This window comes from Vanessa tameamea, chromosome 9 (assembly GCF_037043105.1).
Source record: "Vanessa tameamea isolate UH-Manoa-2023 chromosome 9, ilVanTame1 primary haplotype, whole genome shotgun sequence".
NCBI lineage: Eukaryota > Metazoa > Arthropoda > Insecta > Lepidoptera > Nymphalidae > Vanessa > Vanessa tameamea.
Window position 1 is genome coordinate 4,193,929 of NC_087317.1, and position 23,912 is coordinate 4,217,840.

The 23,912-nt window shown below is 30.2% G+C and overlaps 3 protein-coding genes and 1 pseudogene across 3 annotated transcripts; 3 read left to right on the forward strand and 1 right to left on the reverse strand.

The window, feature by feature from the left end:
* Nucleotides 1-1,219: 1,219 nt before the first annotated feature.
* LOC113394174 (uncharacterized) lies at nt 1,220-4,301 on the reverse strand. The gene is made up of 6 exons (XM_026631387.2): nt 4,168-4,301; nt 3,715-3,943; nt 2,928-3,166; nt 2,109-2,155; nt 1,967-2,037; nt 1,220-1,411 (listed from the first exon to the last, which is right to left on the reverse strand). Exons 2-6 carry the CDS (start codon nt 3,899-3,901, stop codon nt 1,317-1,319), a joined length of 639 nt encoding a protein of 212 aa, XP_026487172.2. The 5' UTR covers nt 3,902-3,943; nt 4,168-4,301; the 3' UTR covers nt 1,220-1,316.
* A 9,489-nt stretch (nt 4,302-13,790) lies between these two features.
* Nucleotides 13,791-16,336, forward strand: LOC113394172 (alpha-(1,3)-fucosyltransferase C-like). The gene is made up of 2 exons (XM_026631385.2): nt 13,791-14,891; nt 15,965-16,336. Exons 1-2 carry the CDS (start codon nt 13,912-13,914, stop codon nt 16,230-16,232), a joined length of 1,248 nt encoding a protein of 415 aa, XP_026487170.2. The 5' UTR covers nt 13,791-13,911; the 3' UTR covers nt 16,233-16,336.
* A 425-nt stretch (nt 16,337-16,761) lies between these two features.
* Nucleotides 16,762-19,309, forward strand: LOC113394173 (alpha-(1,3)-fucosyltransferase C-like). The gene is made up of 2 exons (XM_026631386.2): nt 16,762-17,946; nt 18,205-19,309. The coding sequence occupies exons 1-2, from the start codon at nt 16,991-16,993 to the stop codon at nt 18,470-18,472; spliced, it is 1,224 nt and encodes a 407-aa protein (XP_026487171.2). The 5' UTR covers nt 16,762-16,990; the 3' UTR covers nt 18,473-19,309.
* Nucleotides 19,310-20,242: 933 nt separating this feature from the next.
* Nucleotides 20,243-23,052, forward strand: LOC113394179 (alpha-(1,3)-fucosyltransferase C-like; annotated as a pseudogene).
* Nucleotides 23,053-23,912: the final 860 nt, after the last annotated feature.

The window sequence follows — 23,912 nt, forward strand, 5'->3', positions numbered from 1 at the left end:
TAAAAGTGACCATGTAAGTGTGAATTTTTTATTTATAATAAAAAAAAATAGATTTTTTTAAGGTCAGAATCATTGCTGAATTGTTGTCGCCTTCCGAGTCCACATTGATGCATCTGAGGGCGCCTTACTCTGCGTCTGACATGAACGCTTATACGGCCATCGATGTTCGAAAATAACACATTTGCTTGCGACATTTACCACAACCACATATCGCTTCAAATATGCATTGTTTGGTATTATCTACTGGTACGTATCACTCTTGATGGTACTCATTTGTAAGGCTTTGTTCAAGCGCGTCGGGGTAGGTGTTAAAAGCATTTTTAATTTAATTTATTAAGGTAGCTAATTGACCACCAGGGCATAATGGGAGTTATAAGCACGATATCGCCAGAGGAATGTAAAGAAATGTATTAATTCCAACAAAAATACTTAATTTCAACCTCATTTTCAGTAAAGGCTTCGGATAAAATAATATAATAGAAAAATGTTTTTACAAAGCGGAGTACATTTCTACATATTTATGGACATCCATTTTGTCGGCTATTGTGTGGGAAACTGCATTGAAATGATGTGGAAAGCTGAAAAATGTTTACTTTGGACCGGCGAGCGGCCATTGACTAGATTGCAGAACTATTATGAGAAATAGCCCTGAAAACTACACCAGAAAATGACGTTTACAGAATTTTCTCAGGGACCTTTACTTTGGTGACTAAGTATCCACTTTTCTAAATGCTTCGGTTTGTTTCGAATTTCCATTTTGTTTTTATTAAGAAATAAGATAGTGTAATAAAAAAAAATATTTTATAAAAGTTTTATATGAACTACTAAGCTGTGTGACGTTGACGGTATACATCAACATAAAATATATGACATCTTCATTAATAAAATAATTTGTTTATTTCAGATATGTAGACCGGTGAATGGTCACTACTGTAAGATTTGTGGTTAGCACTCCTTTACATCGTTGATGCGCTGCGAACTTGGGAACAAAGTTATGCCTGTAGTCACACTGGCTCACTCACACATCAAATCGGAACACAACAGTATAAAGTATTGCAGTAGAATATGTAAATCATACAATCGCTCTATAAAAAGAAAAGTATGATTCGATCATATAACTCTTTTTATGAAGTCAGTTGAAAATTAAGTACATGAGTAAATATTATAAAATAAAATAAAAAATTCATATCCTTTTTTACACTTAGTATAATATGCATACAATAATTTTAAAGTATCGAATATACAACACGTCACAATTTGAAGTCGAAACATATCATAGTTTTTTTATCATAATAGTTTTTTTATCAAAGATTTTATCAACGAGGCTGTGCATCGCCATCGTTGTTGCTACAAATCGAACAGCTGGAACCTCGTTTAGTTTTTGAACATAATTGGGAGGATGATATATTATCTGTGAACAAGACATTTAATGACTAGTCTACGAGAAACTAGGAAACTAATTAGACCGAGCAGTGCTATTCTGAACGTAGTGAACGTATCTTGCTAGTGAATTGTTAACAACCGACGTTCGGTGATACGCTATATTGATGCATGTAACTTTTATATTTACGTTTTAATTTTTAAAGTCAATCATATTTTACAGTCTGACTTTTCGCGATCGTGTTCTGCACTGAGTTTTGAATTTCTTCTTACAGAATACTACTTATATAATTTACCAAAGACATAAAAAAAATATTACTTTTCTAAAATATATCTTCTGAATAATGAGTATGTACTTTACGGACTGTAAGAATTTGTTGTTGAAATAATGAAAAATCAGGTTAATCTGTTATTATGTTAAATGTTTTTTTCTCATGAATTTAAAATGAAGTTATTGTTTTTCACCATTGATTTTGGATCTTGTAAAAGTTAAATTAGTTTTTAAACTCGAAAATTCTATGATTACGTCATTTACATAAATTAAAAACCTTATTACTAATCTCAAAGTGTGTATGTATGTACTTACGTTTACTCAAAAGTATTGAGTGTATTGACTTGTACTTCGGAGGTGATGACGTTAAATTTGGTATCGGTACTCTGAAATATTTTGATATGAATATATCTTAATGATAATCACAAGAAACATACAAAAAATAAACATTACATACCGTGAAGGGACATCGTTGTTATTACCAAACCGTCTCTTACAGCCAGACTGAAAAAAACAATTAGATTTCATTCCTCTTTCCATTTCATATCATTGGATGCGTATAGATCTTTTATCATCGTTTTTGAATATTGTTCATCCTGGTATTCAAATAAAATGTTTATTAATTATACAAAGACTAAAAAAAAAATAAAGACATTCTTTATTTTTTTTAATGTCTATGCCTAGGATGCCTAGGACGAGCAAATGGGCCACCTGATGTTAAGTGGACCACGACCAATTTATAAATAAATATTAATAATTCCTTACATCGCCAATGCGCCACCAACCTTGGGAACTAAGATGTTATGTCCCTTGTGCCTGTAGTTACACTGGCTCACTCACCCTTCAAACCGAAATACAACAATACTGACTACAGTTTGGCGGTAGAATATCTGAGAAGTGGATGGTACCTACGCAGACAGGCTTGCACAAAGCCGTTCCAACAAATATGTATATATGTATATAGCAGTAAAATTTACACATGAATGCTTCATTTACGATGCTATTCCACGATCGGTTGGTACATGTCTTAGAATATCTTCTAATACATGCATTATTCGTTACATTAGTATCACTGAGCGAGAAAAGCGTAAGCATTATGATATTGCTGTTGATAATTTTAATTAGCCAACTTTAGTTAAGTCTACGGGTTCTATTAATTTAAAATTACAGCATTATATACAGCAGGCAACAAAAAACTAACTTTAAAATTTCACACATGAAAATGGTCAATCGTGTATTTTACTAAATAAAATAACGGTAACAAAAATAAACTTACTTTGGAGCATGAAGAGAAACCAATTTCCCTTAAAACTCGTTCATCATAACTTGGCATAGTTTGAAGTCTTGGAATAGTATTGACAGCTGTTGTTGTCTGAACATAGCTTTCACTAGGAAATAAAATGTCGTCTTTTGGTTTATTCTTCTGAGAAAATTTACTAAAAATATCGTTTTTTAAACTATGATCATCTTTTTGTTCCATATTCCTTATCTCATATTGAGCACTGGCTGCATCTTCTGTAACAACATGATCTTTTTCTTAAATACATTAAGGTAGTGTTAATGATTTTACATGGTTTACATGCACTAAACATTTTTAAGCAAATGTCTAAAAAGGAGTGTAATGTTTCCAGGTAGCCCGAACGGGCAAAAGGGCCACCTGATGGTAAGTGGTCACCATCACTCAAATACATTAGCGTTGTAAGAAATATTAAGCCAATTCACCCCCCCGCTCGGGTGCTAAGATGTTCAATTCTTTTTGACTGTAGTAACACTGACTTGCTTATCATTCTGACCAAAACTCAACAATACTAAGTTTTGCTGTTTGACGGTAGAATATCTCATGGTCGTACAAACCCAGACACAGACTTGCACAAGCCATCAAATATTGTGCTTCAGCAGGTTTGGATATTTGGGGTATCGTTATAATCCTTAAATTATCCCGAGTGCCACTGGCTTTTATAAAGTAATTCATTTATTAGTACATGACAGTCGTAAATTTAATTATATTTCGCTACGTTTTTAAGCTGTTAAGAATATTGCTATAAATTAAAATGTAATTTAACCTGCGATAATATTTTGTATAGGTGGACGTTCTTTGACAACTTTTAGTATGTAAGCAAGCATGGCGATTATTAAACAAACTCCAAAGGATATTACGAAAAGAGATTTTTTTACAAAGTCTTCGAAACATTCGACCAAATCGTCCATACAGCATTCTAAACTGTCAGCAATGGCCCTGTTTGAACACATTTGAGAAAAGTTCGGTTCCACTAAAACATGTAATACATATACCTGAAAACACAAGGAAATATTTGAGGTATTTTAAGCGCTCATTCAAGCGATAAAATAAAATACTCAGTCTAGACAAAACCATTAAGATTCAAAGAGAGATTGTAAAGCGCTTCGTAATCTTGCAAAATGTTATCCATACGTTAGTATACTCTGTGACATTTTATTTTTACAGTTAAATAACGTGATCGTTTTTAAATATTCAAAAGGAAAAATGTGCTACGAACCAAGCAATTATTTTTACATTTTTGAAATATTGCGAATATTTCCTATACGCAAAAACAGGGCGCATAGTACGTTGAAATTTTTACTTTCACACTTCAATTTCGAAACATAGGTGCTAATGTTTTTTCCTTTGACATATTGTGCTCAATTTTGACACATAACTTTTTAAAATCTTCTTACATATTTATAGATCTAATTTAGTAGAAAAGTCTAATAAACTGAAATATTTGTTTGAATGTCTAACATCAGTGAATATAAAGTAAAGCTGAAATTGTATATAAATATTTATCTTTGGGATTCGAGAGTTGAATTTGTTATCTGAAAAAACGTTAATCTTAAGCTATATAACAATACATAACTTTTATGTTCTACTAAATGCTAATTACTTGAAAATATCAAAACCAATACACAAAAGGGATATTGTAGATATGTTTAGTTTTTAAATTTGTCTTAACTGATGGTACGTGGACATCACCGCCCAAAGACATAGGCGCCATAAGATATTTTAATCATTCCTTACATTTCCAATGTGCTACCAATCTTGAGAACTAAGTTATTATGTCCCTTGTGCCTGTATTCACTGGCTGATTACTTTGTTGACTGATCACCATTAAGCCGGAACGCAACAATAAAAGTATTGTTGCATGGCGGTGGAATATATGATGAAAAAGCCGTACCTGCCCAGACGGTCTTGTACAAAGCTCTACCACCAAGTAAAATTTATTTATAGGTGTTATTCTTGTACGATAAAATATTTATATTAAACCATACAATGAAAGAAAAAACGATACAAAGGATAACTTATCTCTTACAAAATATCTTTTACCGAAAATTTAGAAAAATTGAAGATATAAAAAGAAATATTAACGTTATATAAACTATATAAAATGAAACATTATGTGATGTGAAAGCATATGGTTTTTCCATATGACCTATCTACGCTAGTTTAGTTTCAAAATATTCCGCTAACGTCACGTATGATAAAGGTCTTCTTTACATGGACGATTAATCGGTTCTAAAGTTTGAAGTTTATTTGATGATAAAGCACCGATCTTCTATTAAGATATCTAAAACAAAACGATAATGAGAACACTAAGTAAAACAAAAATCAAAAATCAAATCAAAATCGTTACGTTACTAATTGTAATAAAATATTAAATAAATGGAGAGTAAATTAATGTTACGACGAATTTAACGTTGATTGGACGTTGAACGTTGAACCAATGGAAATGTCCATTTAATACTGATTATTAAAGGACAGAAATGAAACTTATTTTGAGACAATATGGCATAATATGGAAGTTCTATCGGGCGTATTTCGATTACATGAGACACTTATGAAACTAATTTATACGTCATGTATATAGCAAGACGCAATGTATGCTCACCGTCTATTTTCCGTAATCCATAATAAACTCGCAATATTTGCGGTTCGCGTCAGCAGGCATCCTTCGTGATGGATCGACGATCCTTCGCTTTGATTTATTTCACTATTATGAACGAGACCGACCCTATCTATTATGTTTTTGGCTTCGCCCGTTTCTTTATGATTTTTATTTATGGGTCAAGTTTTATTTCAGTTTCCGAACTTTCATTATTATATTTTATAAAGGACTTAAAAATGGACTGTTGATTTAGATGATTTAGTATGGTTTTAGTGCAATACACAATGAATACACTTAAATAAGAGAATAATATGTTCGCACTACATTGCATGTAGGTATCACCAATATTTCATAAAAATATAAATCTATCAGATTAATAAATTCTTAAGGAGAGGTTAAGGCTTTTTTTTCTAGAAAAGTCAATAGGACTTGCTCATTGTTAAATGTCTCGTGATATTTGCATTTCAGTATTTCTTCTGCCTATAAAGTCAAATACGAATCTATCACAAAATAACTTTTCGTTTGCAATTGTGAAAAGCTGTGAATTTATTTAGCTGATTAGTTGCACATTGAAGTTACGACAGCAGCTGACAGCGCCTGATTGATTGCACCAGTTGAGCGTGGTTTTGCAGAAACCGAGGGATGGATGCTCAATTTTTTACATATGTTGAGGGTTATTTGAAAAACTGGAGCAACTAATTACTTTGTTTCGCTCCTGTAACAAAGATTTATTGTTTTTAACTAATTATTCATTTTTATAGTTTTTTTTTTTAATAAAGCATCAAGAAGAATGACCTAAAATATGAATACAGAATATGTTAATATAAAGCAAAAAGAATTGAAGAGATAGATAGATAGTGACTTCGATTGGAATAATAATATTCGACTCCACAATATTCGACTTAAATAACCCATTTTTGGAAGTGTCACTTTTAACACACTTGTCAAATGAATATGTTCGTTAACTTGTTTATGAGATGAGACAAGCGTGTCGCAAAAGCCAAGACGCGTTATCTTTTATAATCAGACATGCTTATAAATTAAAATGATCATAACTATTTAGCATATAAATATGTTAATATTTTTTTATGGAATGTTTGAGTTAAACCAAATTATAAACGCCATTTTACTTCGCCAACAATCTTCGTCATAGCATTTACCTTTAATGAATTGATCCAGGATTTAAAACATTTTGGAAGTTTGTTGAATTCGAATTTGAAAACCATAAAGCATCAGAACTAACAAAGAGGTCTCGTAACACGTTGAAACAATACTTCAAAGTACTAATCCCTAGAAAGGCACCAGTACTCAACCATTATATTATATATTCGTTATTCAGATTAATGTTTTAGATATTTATCGGTCATGACAACCACACAACAGGAAAATGTTTAAGAAAATTCTTGACTTATTTTCATGCGAAGTCGTGACGGGTAATGTGTCATACGTAATATAATAACAGTAGATCCAAGGTAAAGTGATATTATTTCTATGGTTTCTATGTTAAATAAATAATATATTTTTACTTAGTATTCTATTTTGGTAGTTAAAATTTGTTTAAACTAAATACACGATATAATATGTTAGGTTAGTTTTATTTCTGATTGCGTGCCGACTGAGTGTATGTAGTGAATTATTGTACGTGGAACACAATATAAATGTAAGCTTATCTTTTTTGAATATTACGTATGGGGAGTGGTTTGGTCAAGTGCTTGTACTTGGTCTGACGTTTGAGTAACCATCGCAGTCGTTGTGGGTGGTTCTGAACCAACCACCAACACACGGCATTTAGTGGAAACGTAAATTTGATTTCAGCTTATAAATACTAAGATAAAATTAAAGCTTGCGTATAAAAACGGATTTACTTGCAACTTCAATTATATATATATTAGTTCCAAAAAAACTTCTCTGAAGAATGTGTTATTTAGATACATTACATAGTTTTATAATAGTTAAAAAAAATCGCTGTACCAACATACAGCAAATTATTTTACATTTATATTTTCCAACACGAAAATGAAAACCAAATAAGACCGCTTGCCAATAAACAAATACGTTAAACAACGTCTATTTTCTATAAATATTTCCCGAAACAGATATTTTGTTTGAATCTAATCAAGATCGGCTTTTCTCGTATCGTAAGGGAAAATATCACTGGATGCGATCTTTTATCCGTGACAACGAAAAATTTAATATTTATTTATATTATGTTTATTACTTATTTAACTATTAATTTATTTCAAGAACAAATTTTTTTGTGTTATTTTGGTATAAATTTTATGAATTTAATAGCAATTATATTTTCTATCCAATTGCTATCAAATTTGATATAATATACTAATTACTAACATAATATGTAAATTACTATAAACAGGTAATTTTGTTTCTTTTATAAGTGTATTTTTTTTTTCATAATTGTATAAGTTTTCGTTTTACGTTATTCATCTCATTTGATATGTATAATGTTATCTATTTGATTTTACGTTAGTCTTTATTTGTTTGTATTTATTAATAATTGTGTAATTAGTACAAGTGGCAACTTAGCTGATGTATGTACTGTTTTATATTATATGCCATAAGTGATATACCATTGTTTGTTTCACAAAAATAAAAATAAAATATATATTTTTTATTAATGTATTTTAATTTTACAAACTAAGTAAACGGAGTGGTGATTTTTATAATATAACTTATCAATTTCTTCTGAGACAATAATAATATACTTAAAGGCTATATTTTAGTATGTTTTTGTTGATTTTCTCAATAATACGTTTTATTTAATTTCCCGTAACAATATTTAGTACTTTATGATTATTATTATTATAATTATTTTATTATCAATGAGCAAACCTTATATTTATTCTCAAAAAACGTGTTCTTAAATTTTCCTAGGCGACGAACATTGCACTAACAGAACAAAAATCATGTACCTAAAAGTAGCCTTCGGTGAATCTTGCTCTTTATATAGTCAGGTTTTTCGATAAGTTTAGCTGCATTAATATTATGTTTAAATACATCATGTAGTATGGTATTTTATGATTTCCGGAGATTACCTACAAAAAAAACAAATGTTACCTATTTCTTCTTTATAATATTAATACAGATAATGCGTTAGTTCAAAATGTTGTCGGGCATCCTTTTTGTTTTAGGAAAAAATCCTGTATCCCAAATTACCTACTTTTTTATTCTTTGTACAAATTGATTGATTGATATCAATAGAATAGAAAGAGAATGAAAAAAATATTGAAAATATCATGCAAAGTTTAGTTTATAAGTGTGTGCAGTGTTGGTAAGTTTTGTGTGCGTGATGTGTGCGTGTATTTTTTTTACTGTATTTTTGTATAATGTTAAATATTTAATTCAATAATAATTTTAATGATCAATTTGACCGATTATATTAAATTTTATAATATTAATACGTTTTCGGTAGCATCAAAATTAAGGTTGTGTATTTTAAAAGTTACGGCTCGCTTAGTTTTAGTTTCACGTCATATATGTTTTTTTTTCTTCAACGCAACTTGTAACTGTTATTTGTTGTATGATTTCGGACGCTGCGATAATTGCCCATAAACAGCATTATGATTATTTTAAATGAAATATTTTAGATAATTATAATATGATACACTACTGATATTATACCATTAAAGATAAAGTTTTAAACAAAGTCCCAGAATATTAAGTGCTATCAAAGTATTTGCATGATTTATGAGCACTTAATAACGTCTTAGTACTTGCTTTACCTTGTATTTATTCAAAACACCGGGACAGCGGTCTTAACTGTTAATCCTCTTGTGAGATCCTCTTTGTGGTCATTGAAAATTCTACTTAAGTCAAACTCTTTCGACTTTTTTTAATCTGTATACATTGTATTATGTAACTTATTAATTTATATCATTTTGCGTTACCTTGGACTTGGTATAGGGAATACATTTTTTTACAATTATTGGAAAATATTCTTCGCTACCTAAATCGATATTGGACCCAAATTAATATAACCATCTTGTCAAACTGTCATTTGATGCAATTCGGAACAATATGAACTTAACAACTCTAAAAATCTAAATCATAAAAGTTCAAGCGGAAGATCATAACCATAAGTTCACTAACAACTTTAGTGACCATGACTTATATTTCTGATTGAGAAATCATTATATATTTTTCGAAATGTTTTTTGAAATGTTAAAGCATCTACTGTTGGGAAATAAAACCATGCAAACAAAGCAAACAACTAAACTGAAGGCACCGATAACCGGGATGTGTGGAGATTTAAAACTTTACATTGTACCTACTAAAATAGCTTTTATTTTTTTTAGAAATAATTAATTTTTAAACACAATTTTTCGATTTACCTAGTCAAATATTAGTCTGGAATATATATATATATTGTGTACAATTTCTTATACCATTTTGAAACGGAGTGACTAAAAAATATACTGTTAAATAGAAATAAACGTAAACTAAATAAAGCTGTAAATATTGTAAATACTCCAGAAGTTCTCTTTTTTTGACGCGGTTTTAATTTTAGTGGTACGATATTGGTGGTTTGAGTAGCATTTAGAAACTTTTCATTTCATGATATACACTCATTTAATGAAATGGTCGGCCACCTCATAACGCGACCAATTATGACCTGGCCACGGCATATATGTACAATATACTAGTGTATTGTTATGTCTCAACAGTGGCTGATATTTCCAGGCTTGGCTCGATTTCAGTGATCTAGCGATTAAATTCGCCGACGGTCTTTTGTTACGTTTTTTCCAACGAAAACATATTTTTAGCTCAGAACTCTCACTATATTACTTGATCAAGTCCTCACGTCATATATCTCGCAATGTTTCCAGAAGAAAGTTTGCCACCAAACCAATGCCAATTATCTGTAATGACACACGTTGCCGAAACATGGACACTGACTGCAAACTCGACGATATAATAAAAAATGCAAAAGTAAAAGAACCGCAGACGATTAGCAGACTGAAGTGGCCTTGAGATATTCACGTAACAACGGACCGATTAATGAAGATGGGTCCTAAAGTAGATAGGCAAGCGCACCGAGAGGAACAAGGTAGACCCATGAAATGAAAAAGGTAGTGAGATACGAATGGATGTAGAAGGCAAAAAACCAGGAATTTTGTCGCACTTTATGAGAGGGTTATGTATAGCAATGAATTGCGAGTGACTGATGATGATGACGTTTTTCATTTCCTTTATATTTTATTAAGCTTCTAGCTTCATAATATAAATCATCTTGTGTTGTTTTGTTTTAATTATTGTTTATAAATATTAGATTCGTTATTTCCATCGATATATATGTGTTATTACTAATTTTGATAAAATATTTGTGTTACAGAATTTCTCAAAGTGCTCAACAAAATGTAATAATATTTGAATACAATTTTGCATTTGTGTGTGTGTGTGAGATTGCGTATGCGTGTGTTTTTCGGTACTGATATTACAAAATAATAGTGATATAACATTATAGTATCGCTACTTATCTATGGTGCGTAACCTGATATTGCTGTCATTTAAAAAATCAATAACTGTGTCTGTACTACAATAACAAGATGCTAATATAATGATAAGTAAATATATATTATATTGGTCTATAAGTGCATTTTTACAAAGAAGAATGCTGTTATAGTCCAGATACGAGTAGTTGAACCGCGAAACTTGTAATATTTTGCTCTGTGTAAGATTTTTCGAAATCAATATGACTACTGCAATGTCTCATCAGATTAAGAAAATATCACCTGGCATGGATATTTTGCACGTTATGATAAAGATCAAGTATCTGAACGCATCTAAATTTGTCTCAAGGTAAGTTCTCTGTAAAATCTCCGCTGTGGGGAACGAACGTTCTGATGATTGGATTGCGAATTGGCTTATGATAATCAAAGAACTTTATCTTCATTTACTGCGGAGTTTACTCCCAATCTAGTAGGTCTGAATCTGAAAGCGTGGCTACTTAGGGGTATTTCTGCTAACTACCTGAAATAAGACAAAACAACTCTACTAAAATTTGTTGTTGTGTAATGTTTTGTTTAGTATATGATGCTTTTATTGATGTAAGTTTAATTAAATATTGTAGTGTACAATACAAGCATCTAACTTTTGATTTAGTTTTGATCTTATTTAGGTTTTTTGATATACATTTTCTGTTATATGTTATTCCTGTTAAAATATACTGTTGTATAAAACAAATCCCTCAATAAGCTGCAAATTATATGGAGATAATACTTTTCTTGGAGTCTAGTGTACCTCCCAAAAAACGTATAAGATCTACTCCGACGCGTAAATGTCCTTCGATGAAATAAGATCATATAGTGGTTTGATTGGTTAAAGCAAATGAAAATGTATTTTTAGTATTAAGACACATTTATTTTTATTTGTGAAACCTTGAGACCAAATTATTTCAACAATTTTGTGGACAGATAAACATAAAAAAAATTATAAAAGTTGGGTGTTCGTAGCAGGCGCTGATGTTATTTATAAAAGTTTTTGATATATATCGTCACAGTAAAATCTTCTAAAAAAAGCACCTATTTTTGGTTTGTACTGGTAGAACAGACACAGACTTTCAAGAATACTTGCTGTATAGAGTAACACACATCTTCCTTAAATTGTGACAGAGTTTATCAATACATTTTCTTAAACATAGGAATATTCTAAAAAAAAGACGAAATAATAATCACGAAAAAGTATCCACGAAATATACTATTTTTAAATTATATATTTGATTATTTAATTCTCTGCTTGCTTGATATCATATTTTTAAGTTGTTCTTGGAGCCATCCAAGATAAAAAAATATTCATACAACTGTTTTTTTTAAATATTAACATCTTTGATTTACTAAGTTTTTCTGTGTCTTCTTAACTTTAATTTAGCTGAACTGAATATTCCTAAATAAAATAATAAAAAAAATTTATCGACTTACAAAAATGTTATCATTGATTAATAAATATTTTACAATCAGAACGGTTGTTTTTTTTTTTTAATTAATCTTATATACTATTTCCATCTTAGAACACTAACCTAATTTTCCAAGGTTTTCAAGGTTTTATGGTTTTAAACTTTTATTTTTTGCATTGATATAGTTGAAACCAAAATTACTTCAATGTATAATTACTTTATTTACAAATACCACTTTTGACTTATTCGGCCTTATAATTGAGACCATTATTTTGATTAAATTTTTATAGTGCTACTTACTATAAAGAATTATGAAACAAAATTAATTTAAATTAATAAAACTTAATAAAAAAGCAAAACTTTATATAAAAATTTATGTATGTATTAGTATATTTTTGACAATTACCAAATTTGTGTTCACCATATAAGGAATTGTTTTATTTGTCTTTTTGTTCATACTTTGTGAAACTACGAAGATTTTCCATCATCGCTTTTTTAATTTTAATAACTAATAAATAGTTTCTTTAGTAGAACACAATAAATTTTATTATAACTTTTATAATATCTTACCAAAAAAAAAAAATGATAAAAAATATATAAAAATCATTAAATAGAATGAATTGCATAAAATTTTAAAAAAAAAACGTCACAAATACAAACCTTCGTCGATTAGACGATTCATTGAGTCATTGGCGCTCACAGTCTCGTAAAAAAATTTGATCGCGCTTGATCTACTGAGATTACCCGGGAGTTCAAGCAAGTATGTGCACCTAGTGCACCTGTTATAGTTAATACTTTTGTGCCTGTATAAATCTCCTGCGCAGATGACATCTCGGGCTGATATTTGATTAATATAACCTCATCGAGCAATCCTGCAAAAACATTCACAAGGAATTCCTATCCTCGCAATTCTCGTGAGTTGATTCCCGTAATTGTTTAATAATTATACCATCGAAATAAATTATGGCAAAGACTTATTTAAATCCAGTTACGACATACGATTATAAATTCTTAATAAACATGATTTTGTATGATTATCTTATCTATACTCTACTTTCGGTTTACAAGTCTGAGATTGTAAAAATACGACAAGATAAGTTTGAAATTTAGGCAGTGTATTAACCTCTATATGATATGCATATGTCATACTTATTAAGACTTTTTTCGAGAGATAACAAGACGGTATCTAGCGTAATACAAAAAAAATGTCTTTATCAAGTTATTACAAATGAAATATTCAGTCAGTTCAGAACAGTTCAGTTGCAATCGTCAATGTATTTTATAATATACATTATAACATGCAATTTATCATTTTGTACTTGAAATTTTTTTTAAATCGCACGTTTGATTAAATGTGTCGATACTTGAGCTAGTAATTTGTTATATCAATAGTGATAATACAGTCCGTGTAGCGAAGTGCACGTGTGTTTTGATTGTGACTTGAAGAGAAAATGAGGTGTAATTTGACAATAAAAACTTTTTTTTATATATCAACATTAACGATGTTGATATTTTTATATTTATCATTAAAAGAGATTAAAAGTACTAATCTCAGTTTATTCAACAGCAAGATACAGAATGAAGTAGATTCAGTGGAAAAATTGGTAGCTAAATTAGAAGAATCAAAAGTAATAGAGAATTTTACAGAAAATGATTTACATAAAATGAAATATATATTGCAATGGACATCCTCTCATAATGTTCCTTTTGTGTATATGGGAAAGGGACAGCAAGGGTTCATAGACAGGAATTGTAGTTACATTAATTGTTTTGTTACAAGTGATCGAAATTATCTTGGCGATTATACAAAATTTGATGTAATTGCATTCGCAGGACCTGAAATAGTACGCGCACCTAAAATTACATTACCAAACAAGAGATCCCCCCATCAGAAATTTGCATTTGCAAGTATAGAATCACCAGATTATTATCCAGTTTGTTCAGACAATCTAAATAATTTCTTTAACTGGACTTGGACTTTCAAAGTTAATTCAGATGCTAGATGGGGCTATATGGTGATTCGAGATTCAAATAATACTATTATAGGACCAAATGCTGAAATGCATTGGTTAAGGCTGGAACAAATGGATCCCGTTAGCAACGAATTCAAAAAAAAGTTAAAAACTAAAACAAAAGCAGCGGCTTGGTTTGTCTCCAACTGTTATTCAAGGAGTGGTAGAGAAAAATATGTACGCCAATTAAATGAACAATTAAAAAAGTATAAACTGAATGTCGATATTTATGGTCGTTGTGGACCACTTAAGTGTTCTACTGAAAAGCACGATGAATGTGTCAAAATGATTCAAACTGATTATTATTTTTATTTATCATTTGAGAATTCGTTAGCTGAGGATTACGTGACTGAAAAATTATTGACGAGCTTAGAAAACGATGCTGTGCCAATTGTTTTCGGTGCTGCTAATTATACGAGGTAATATTATTAAATTTATTATATTAGCCTTAGTGAAAGATTATTTTACATATTCAATTAATAAAATTTTCCGTACAATTGTTATTATTATCATTTGTACTTATCGATAATAATGATTCAATCAGACTAATACAAATAAGCTAAAAGTTAGCTTATGTAAAAGTAATTAATGTTCATATTTAATCCTAAACTGTTAAAATAATGTGCGATAATGGCTCATTTTCATAATTCAATATGATTTGAAATTAAACAAATTTCTTTTTATAAAGCCACAAGGAACTAAATATTATTTACTTTTCTCGTAAATTAAGTAGTTTTCCTTAAATTCTCAGTATCTACTAGAATAATGTTCTTATAAAGCGTGTTAATTTAGAAAAAAGGTAATTAAATTGTATTTTTAATAAAAAAATCTTAGTCGCCATATAAAAATACTTTAATCGCAATATCTAGATGTATTATGGATGTAATTCTATTTAAAAAAACCTATTTCAACACACCATCACGTTACGTAGAACTTGAGCATGTCAAATTGTAAGTGCCCATATGATAGCAGTTTGTTGACGTCCTAACCTTTCTCTAAAAACAGGAATTGCTATTTTACGCTATGAATTAATACATGATTTGATACAATTGTAAGCATGGCAACTTTTTTGCTCTCATTCTCTTTATTTAACATGTAATTCTTGATATTATATATAGCAATAAATTATTATAAATTATAGCTTATCTTCAGCTCTAGATATTCGTTTCTTGTTTATATTAATTTATGGTATCGGTAAGTCTGCTCATTTCCATCCATTCATTAGTAATTCTTTCATGAATAAATACAAAATACAATTTTGTATTTGTAATTGCAAGCACATGGGTCATTATCTTATCTTAGATTCATAGCTTAGATATAAAGCATACGGTTTGGGCACAGGAAGGGATAGAGATCGACTAAATAAATATCAAATTATTATTTTTTGGGGCGATAAGATCAGTATAAGTCTTTGTTCAAAGTCCAAAATAAAAAGGGAAACCTAGTTTGTGGATGCATAATGTTACATAGATTATTATTTTGTCTGTTATAGGTTCATGCCTGATGGTATATATCTGAATGCAAGAGAATTAAGCGCTGAAAAGTTGGCTGAGAAAATGAACGACCTTATACTTAATCCTGATCTTTACGTAGAATACTTTAGATGGAAGAATCACTACTCGTATCATCGTAGATCAGAAAGCATAGAAACTGATGACTACTGTCGATTTTGTTCTATGCTGAACGAACAAGACTTGGTCAACAAAATTACAACGTATCCTAATTTTAGGAAGTGGTGGGATCCTCCAAATCGTTGTTGATTTATGTATATTTTTATGTACATTTATGATATTTTTGTCTGAAGCTATTCGTTTTTAATTGTTGTATCAGCAAGATAAATGAACTCACTTTTATATTAATAATATTTAAATAAAATGTGACACAAAAAAAAAAGAAAAAGTAACGATTGTTAAATATGAGTTTAAGCGTTAATGAAAAAAGTGTAACCAGATATTTTTTTAATTAAAGGTTATTTTTTTATATAACATATTTTGTTAAAATCCGTGAATCTATAAAGTAAAAATTACTGCGTACATTTGAGGCCTATTGCCCAATCGTAGTCGAATTGCGATGGAGCAATAAACCTCCGCATTAAAAATCACTTGCATTATAATCTCAATAAAATTTGATTATCGTTTAACTTTATTTACACAAAAAATAAAGTGTTTTCTGTTGTATTGTATTAAAAGGTGTTACAATAAGAAATATATATATATATTTATATGTTTCGTTATACCTCTTTTAATCCTTGCATTATATAAATAATGTTACATATAACATTATAAATATTTTACGAAAGATTAGTAATAGCATAATATATACTTTTTAAAAATTCGATATGTTATCGATCTTTAAATTATTAGTAGATTTGTAAATATGCCGGTCGTGACAGAAACAATTTTACAGTTGGTTTGTTTACCTGTTTAGCATAGTTCCTACGAGATGCTTCAAATATACTTGACAAACATACGTTTGGAAACGTAGTCGCGTTTAGTGGTTACCGAGGAATCGAAGAGAAATGAGAAACAATATTTTTACAAAAGTCTTTACCTACTGTTTCGTAACTGCAATTATCTGGTTTTTATATAAATTGTTTATTGATCTCAAATATACAAACGACATACCAAGAGTGGAAATTGTAATAGAAAATAGAGAAAATGTTGAAATTGTTACCGAAAGTGATACTAAATTGGAGCTAAAGTATATTTTGCAATGGACATCACCAACTAATGTTCCATTCGTGTACTTAGGTAAAGGACGACAAGGATTTATAGACAGGAACTGTTCTTTCACCAACTGTTTCGTAACAGATAATGAATCATATCTAGGTGATTATACAAAATTTGATGTAATTGCATTTGCTGGGCCGGAAGTTCGGTTTATGACGAAACAAGCTTTTTTTGATCGTTTACCCAAAAGAAGATCACCACATCAGAAATATGTTTTCGCTAGTATCGAATCGGCGGAAAATTATCCAGTATGTTCTGATTCATTTGATGGCTTTTTTAATTGGACGTGGACTTATAGATTGGATTCCGATGCGCAATGGGGATATATAGTAATACGTGATTCTACGAATAAAATTGTGGGACCTAAAAAAAATATGCATTGGATGAAATTAGAAGATATGGATCCTGTTAGTGAAAATTTAAGTATAATATTGAGAAATAAAACAAAAGCCGCTGCTTGGTTTATATCTAATTGTTATTCAAGAAGTGGACGAGAGATATTTGTTCAGAGATTACAAAAGCGACTCGCGAAATACGACCTAGGAATTGATATTTATGGTGAATGCGGCTCTATGAAGTGTCCTCGTGATAGAAATGATGAATGCAATAAACTAATTGAGAAAGATTATTATTTTTATCTCTCATTCGAAAATTCGTTTGCTGAAGATTATGTGACAGAAAAATTATTGCATCCATTAAAGAATAACGCCGTGCCAATTGTATATGGCGGAGCGAATTATACGAGGTATATTTATTTACAACACTTCAAATTATAATTTTATTTATTTGTAACTGTGTTATATGATTTTTTAGTTTATTACTTGAATATAAACTTTATTTTCATTCATATTAAGTTCTTTCTTAGAAGGTTCGAAATCATTTAATATAATTACTCTATTTTAGAACAATCTTAACTTATTTCTCTCGATTTATTTGAATAGTAATTTTTAGTTTTATTTTAAATAACCACGAATAGGTCTAAATTACTTAAACATAATTGCAGGTTTATGCCTAATGGAATATATCTAAATGCAAGAGAGTTGGGTCCAGAAAAACTAGCTCTTAAAATGTACGAATTAATAAAAGATCCGGAAATGTATGCTGGTTTTTTTAAATGGAAAAATCACTATTCTTATTACGGCAGACACGAGAGCATCGAAACGAATGACTATTGTAGATTCTGCTCTATGCTCAATGAAGAAGACTTGGTTAATAGAACATCGGTGTACGAGAAATTTCGAAGCTGGTGGGACCCACCGAGTCGTTGCTGAAGAAAAGTGCTGTCATAGACTGCTTTAATTTAATATGTTATAAATATATGGAAATATGTTTGGTGACGATAATTAAGTGAATATAATAAGTGTGTTTAATCGAGATTATTGGTGAATTATGAATTCACCTCAGGATATTAACAATATATAATCATAATAACTACCACAGCCGGTTATCATTTCCCATTACAGTAATAATACTAATGAACAATAATTTTATTCACAGTTACACAATAACCGCCTTCATTTTCATTATAAAGTTTGTTAACAATGTTACTTGATTCATCTCATCTCATCTCTCAGTCGACTCATCTCACCTGACTCCCGTTTTTTACATATGTAGTAAGATATTTTTTCACTTTGCAATGAGAACTGACACAATAAGAACTAAAGAATCAACTTCTGAACCGACTTGAATTTGCTTCATGTATCTGTTAGGTTAGTAATGACTTCACCGATTTTATCCCTCCTTAGAAATTATGCTTGTATGATAATATATTTTGGTTTTGGTTTTTGAGATGTATAAATTTAATATTTTTTATTTAGGCCTAGGAGGTTATACGTTCATATATAGTTTTATTATTCAATAATACTGTTGACGTAATTTCATTCTTATGTTACCGGATGAGAAAACGTTATATCGCACAACGGTTTGTGTTTTCGATGTATTGTCAAAGATTTATTACTGTAGAGTTATTCTGTAAGAACAAACTCGTAACTCACGATCGTGAAATGTCAGAATTTTATATGCAATATTGACTATAATTTACGAGATCACACATATCAAAATGGCGTAACACCGTAAGCCGACTGTCAATATCACGGATGAGATGCGAAGTGAATGTGATACATAATCTATTTAACCTAAACAGACTTTTTTGAAGTTTTTAATACATTTTTATTGTACTCTTTTTATATATTTTAAGTTTAATGAAAACAATTTTAGTTATGGGTTTTATTTCACGTATTTAAATTAGCAGAACGTTATTAATACGATAAGAAAATACTCTCTATGCGTTGTTCTGTGTTTACTTTTTTTTATAGTAAATATTTGTGATCTTTGGAAGTAAGAAACTTCAAACATCACGAATAATAATAATGACGTAAATTATTTCAGGATTTTGAAGGTTGTACATGTCGATAAATGTCGCATAAATATACCTAACTGATCTGTAGAATTTTAGCCTTGAAATATTTTTGTTTCAAGTACAGATTATAACTTAAAACGTAAGTAACGTTACCTACTATTTCAATTACTTCATGTATTAATATAGTTCAAAGACGAAAAGATTTAAATAAACACAAATAATTTTAAAATAAATACGATTTTTAAATCAAATCAAAAACTGTTTTATTTCCTACTTTAATTTATCTTGCAGTAGTTTATTATTAACCAGCCGCTTTCGATTGGATTCGTAGTTAATAGGAATTTAATTGAATTTATATCATATATGACGCTATATATACGCCTAGTGCTATTTATACTAATATTATAAGAGATAACGCGAATTATGTGAGTTTGTTTAGCTATATGGAAAGTAAGATCCAAAATACAGCATATTTAAAAAAAAAGTCTTTTACTCTTTGAAGGGTACATTAATCTAGATGGTCATACTTAATATTAAAAATAAAGAGCGCAAATCTAAACCTGTGGATAGCCACAGACGCAGAAAGTGAAGTGTGAAATCGCAGTACCTCGTTTTATCATATAGGTAGGCGGACGAGCGAATGGGTCACCTGATGTTTAGCGATCTCCACCGCACATGGACAATGGCGCTGTAAGAAATGTTGGTGGTACATTGCCATACACCAACCTTGGGAACTAAGATGTTATATGCCTTCAAGTTATTAATAGCTGAGACATCCTCATTTGTCTATAAGAATAAAAACTTTGACTTGGAAAATGATAAAGAAATTAATGTTACCGTATGATGGTAATAGCAGAGACAGATCTTTCGCATACAAAGAATAGCCAATAAAGACGACTGTAGAAAATATCATGAAATACTCTATAATAGCATATAATATCGTTGTTCATTTAGTATAAGATACGCAACAAGAAATATCTTTCGGATTTTCCTGGAACACTTTAGAATAATAATTTAAAATATTATGCAGCGCTCGTCACCAGAGTTTTTGTGCTTTTGCAGCTGCAAACTCAATTATACACACCATAAATAATACAAATGGTTTACTTTTGTTAAGAGTAAAGTATTAAAACAAATTGATTTCTTGTTTTCGTGTTTGTTTGATTATTTTACAATTTAACCAAATCGTGATGAGCTACATAAAATGTATAAAAATAAAATAACTTAAACCCTAAATCATCTTGATTAAAAAGTTTTAATTATATTAACTAAAACGTAAGTTAAACAGTTTGGTTTGAGTTTGGAAGAAATTATTATCTCGAAGATTAGACGTTCCAATGAATCTTGCCAGTGCTTATTGCGTGCTATGCAATTAGCTTATTGGATTATATGTCTGATCCATTAGATATGCGATAGAGGGCGCATTTTTATTAATATGCATTTTACTAATCTCTGTTGATAATGGTCACCTTGACTGAAATCAGTAGCAGAACCTCATTATCTCATAAATACTGAAAAAAAAAATTTTGCTCTTGTTATAGATTATATACATATATTCATATTTTTGTCAATCTAATTTCGGCAACACAGTGGTACGTGAAAATGGAAAATACAAATTTTTATTTTAAATTAACAAATTTTAACCCTATATTATTATTATTATTACAGACGATAACTTTCAAACCGTATTTTATATACATATTTGAAAAGTGTTTTCTTGCATTGCCATTCAAAATATAGTACATTGATGGATATGTTATGTTATAGTATGTATATTTCTGCATTTGCATATATTGTTCTTTTGCACTTACATGGCATACGTAATTAGCTATATTGTGTATTAAATACAATTGCTTCTGTTAAACCATAGTCATGTGCTACGTTGACGATGACTTGATGTGAAAATGAGGTGTAATTTGTTGGTAAAACCTTTTTTTTATTTAACAACGTCACTTATGTTAATCTTTCTATATATTACATATAATAACATACAGTAGAAGCAAAAAAGAAAAACGTGGATTTTTTTCTGTAGATGGCATATCTGAAATGAAATACATATTACAATGGACTTCACCTAATAATATTCCTTTCATATATATGGGGAAAGGTCAAAAAGTGTTCTTAGATAGGCACTGCATTTATAAGAATTGTTCTGTGACGATTGACAAGAATTACCTTGGCGATTATACAAAATTTGATGTAATTGCATTTGTAGGACCAGAAACAGTGCACCTTTCTAAAGAATCGTTACCAGATAAGAAATCACTGCATCAGAAATTTGTATTGGCAAGTTTAGAATAGCCAGATTATTACCCAGTTTCATGCAATGCAATTATAGGGCCAAATTCGGAAATGCATACCAATGCATTTCCGCATTTGGCCATTTTAACAATAAAATGTTCAGAAATAGATTATTTTTGCGACGATTTCAAAGAAAAGTTAAAGACTAAAACGAAAGCAGCGGCTTGGTCTGTGTCCAACTGTAATTCCAGAAGTGGGGGAGAACATTTTGTGAATAAATTAAATAAATATTTAAAAAATATGACCTAAACGTATATATTTATGGTCGCTTTGGGCCACTAAAGTGTCCTCGAAATAAAAACAGAGAATGTGTCAAAATGCTTGAAAAAGATTATTATTTTTATTTATCAGTTGAGAATTCGTTTGCCGAGGATTACGTGACTGAAAAATTATTAACCACCTTTAATAATAATGTTGTACCGATTGTATTCGGTGCTGCTAACTATACGAGGTAATTTAGTACCTTTATTATTCAATGATAAACTATCAAATATTTCTATACCGGTACTAAAAATTTGGTGATATACCAACTTTTAATAAAAATAATTCAGAAATTGATTGAGTTGGGTAGCAATCGGAAGATAACCTGAACAGGTTACAGGATTACAGAATTGGTACCAGGTTACCTTCCCACTCCAACATGCGTCCGAAGCCGGCAAAAATACGTGCGAAAACTATTTGACAATAATTCTATCATATTTTTACAGATTCATGCCAGATGGTATGTACCTCAATGCAAGAGAATTAGGCCCAGTAAAGTTGTCTGAGAAAATGTACGAGCTTATATTAAATCCAGACCTCTATGCGGATTACTTCAAATGGGGGGAACACTACTCGTATCATCATAAATCTGAAAGTATAGAAACTGACGAATATTGCAGATTTTGTTCAATGCTTAATGACAAATAATTGGTCCAGGAAATTACAACTTATCCTAACTTTAGGCAAAAGTGGGACCCTCCAGATCGTTGTTGATTAAATTCGTTGTACATCTTGTTTAGCTGTATAGAATATATAATATTATAGTCTATACAGCTAAGCAAGTGTCCGATATGTTTGTGTCCGTGTCTCAAGGCATCCGTGTGTTAATTGTCAACACGATCTGCTAAGGCATTGATGACGTATATTAAAGAAATGAATGATTTCACTTTCACATGTATGTCAGCTAAATAAATATAATTATTGACTTAATTTATAGATTTTTTAATAAAAAATATAAGTGTGTCATGTTCTATTTTATTAAGAAGTTTTTATATACGGTTATTATATAATTATATTATTACAAATTGAGCCGAGATGGCCCCGTGGTTAGAACGCGTGCATCTTAACCGATGATTTCGGGTTCAAACCCAGGCAGGCACCACTGAATTTACATGTGCTTAATTTGTTTATAATTCATCTCGTGCTCGGCGGTGAAGGAAAACATCGTGAGGAAACCTGCATGTGTCTAATTTCAACGAAATTCTGCCACATGTGTATTCCACCAACCCGCATTGGAGCAGCGTGGTGGAATATGCTCCATACCTTCTCCTCAACGGGAGAGGAGGCCTTAGCCCAGCAGTGGGAAATTTACAGGCTGATTATGTTATTATTACAAAAACAATGTTTAAATTAAAATTTTGAGAAACAATACACTGGAATAAAACAGAATAATTGTTATGAAGTCTTTTGACGTTTACTGTCCAAGTAAATGATTTATTGTAAATTTGTTATGTCGTGCATTAAACCTGTATTTTTGGATTAGTCGTGACTGTTTGAAATAGTTTCCCAGTTTGTTTGTTGTTGATTTCTAAGCATGGAATAGCGCGGAGCTATGAAATCCGTTACTTTCCATGAACTTCATGACCCAAAACATTTTTTCAAATAGGACTGATTGTACTTCAGACAAGCGTAAGCGTTCAAAATTCAATATCTTTAGCTTAAAATTATATCAAGTAAAGCTATTAAATAAATCTTAAAAAAATAAAATATATTAGAGGCCAGTCGTGATGGGTAGAATTGGACGTTTTATATGTTTGTCAGCTAGTTAGTATGTATCGTATGTATAAGGA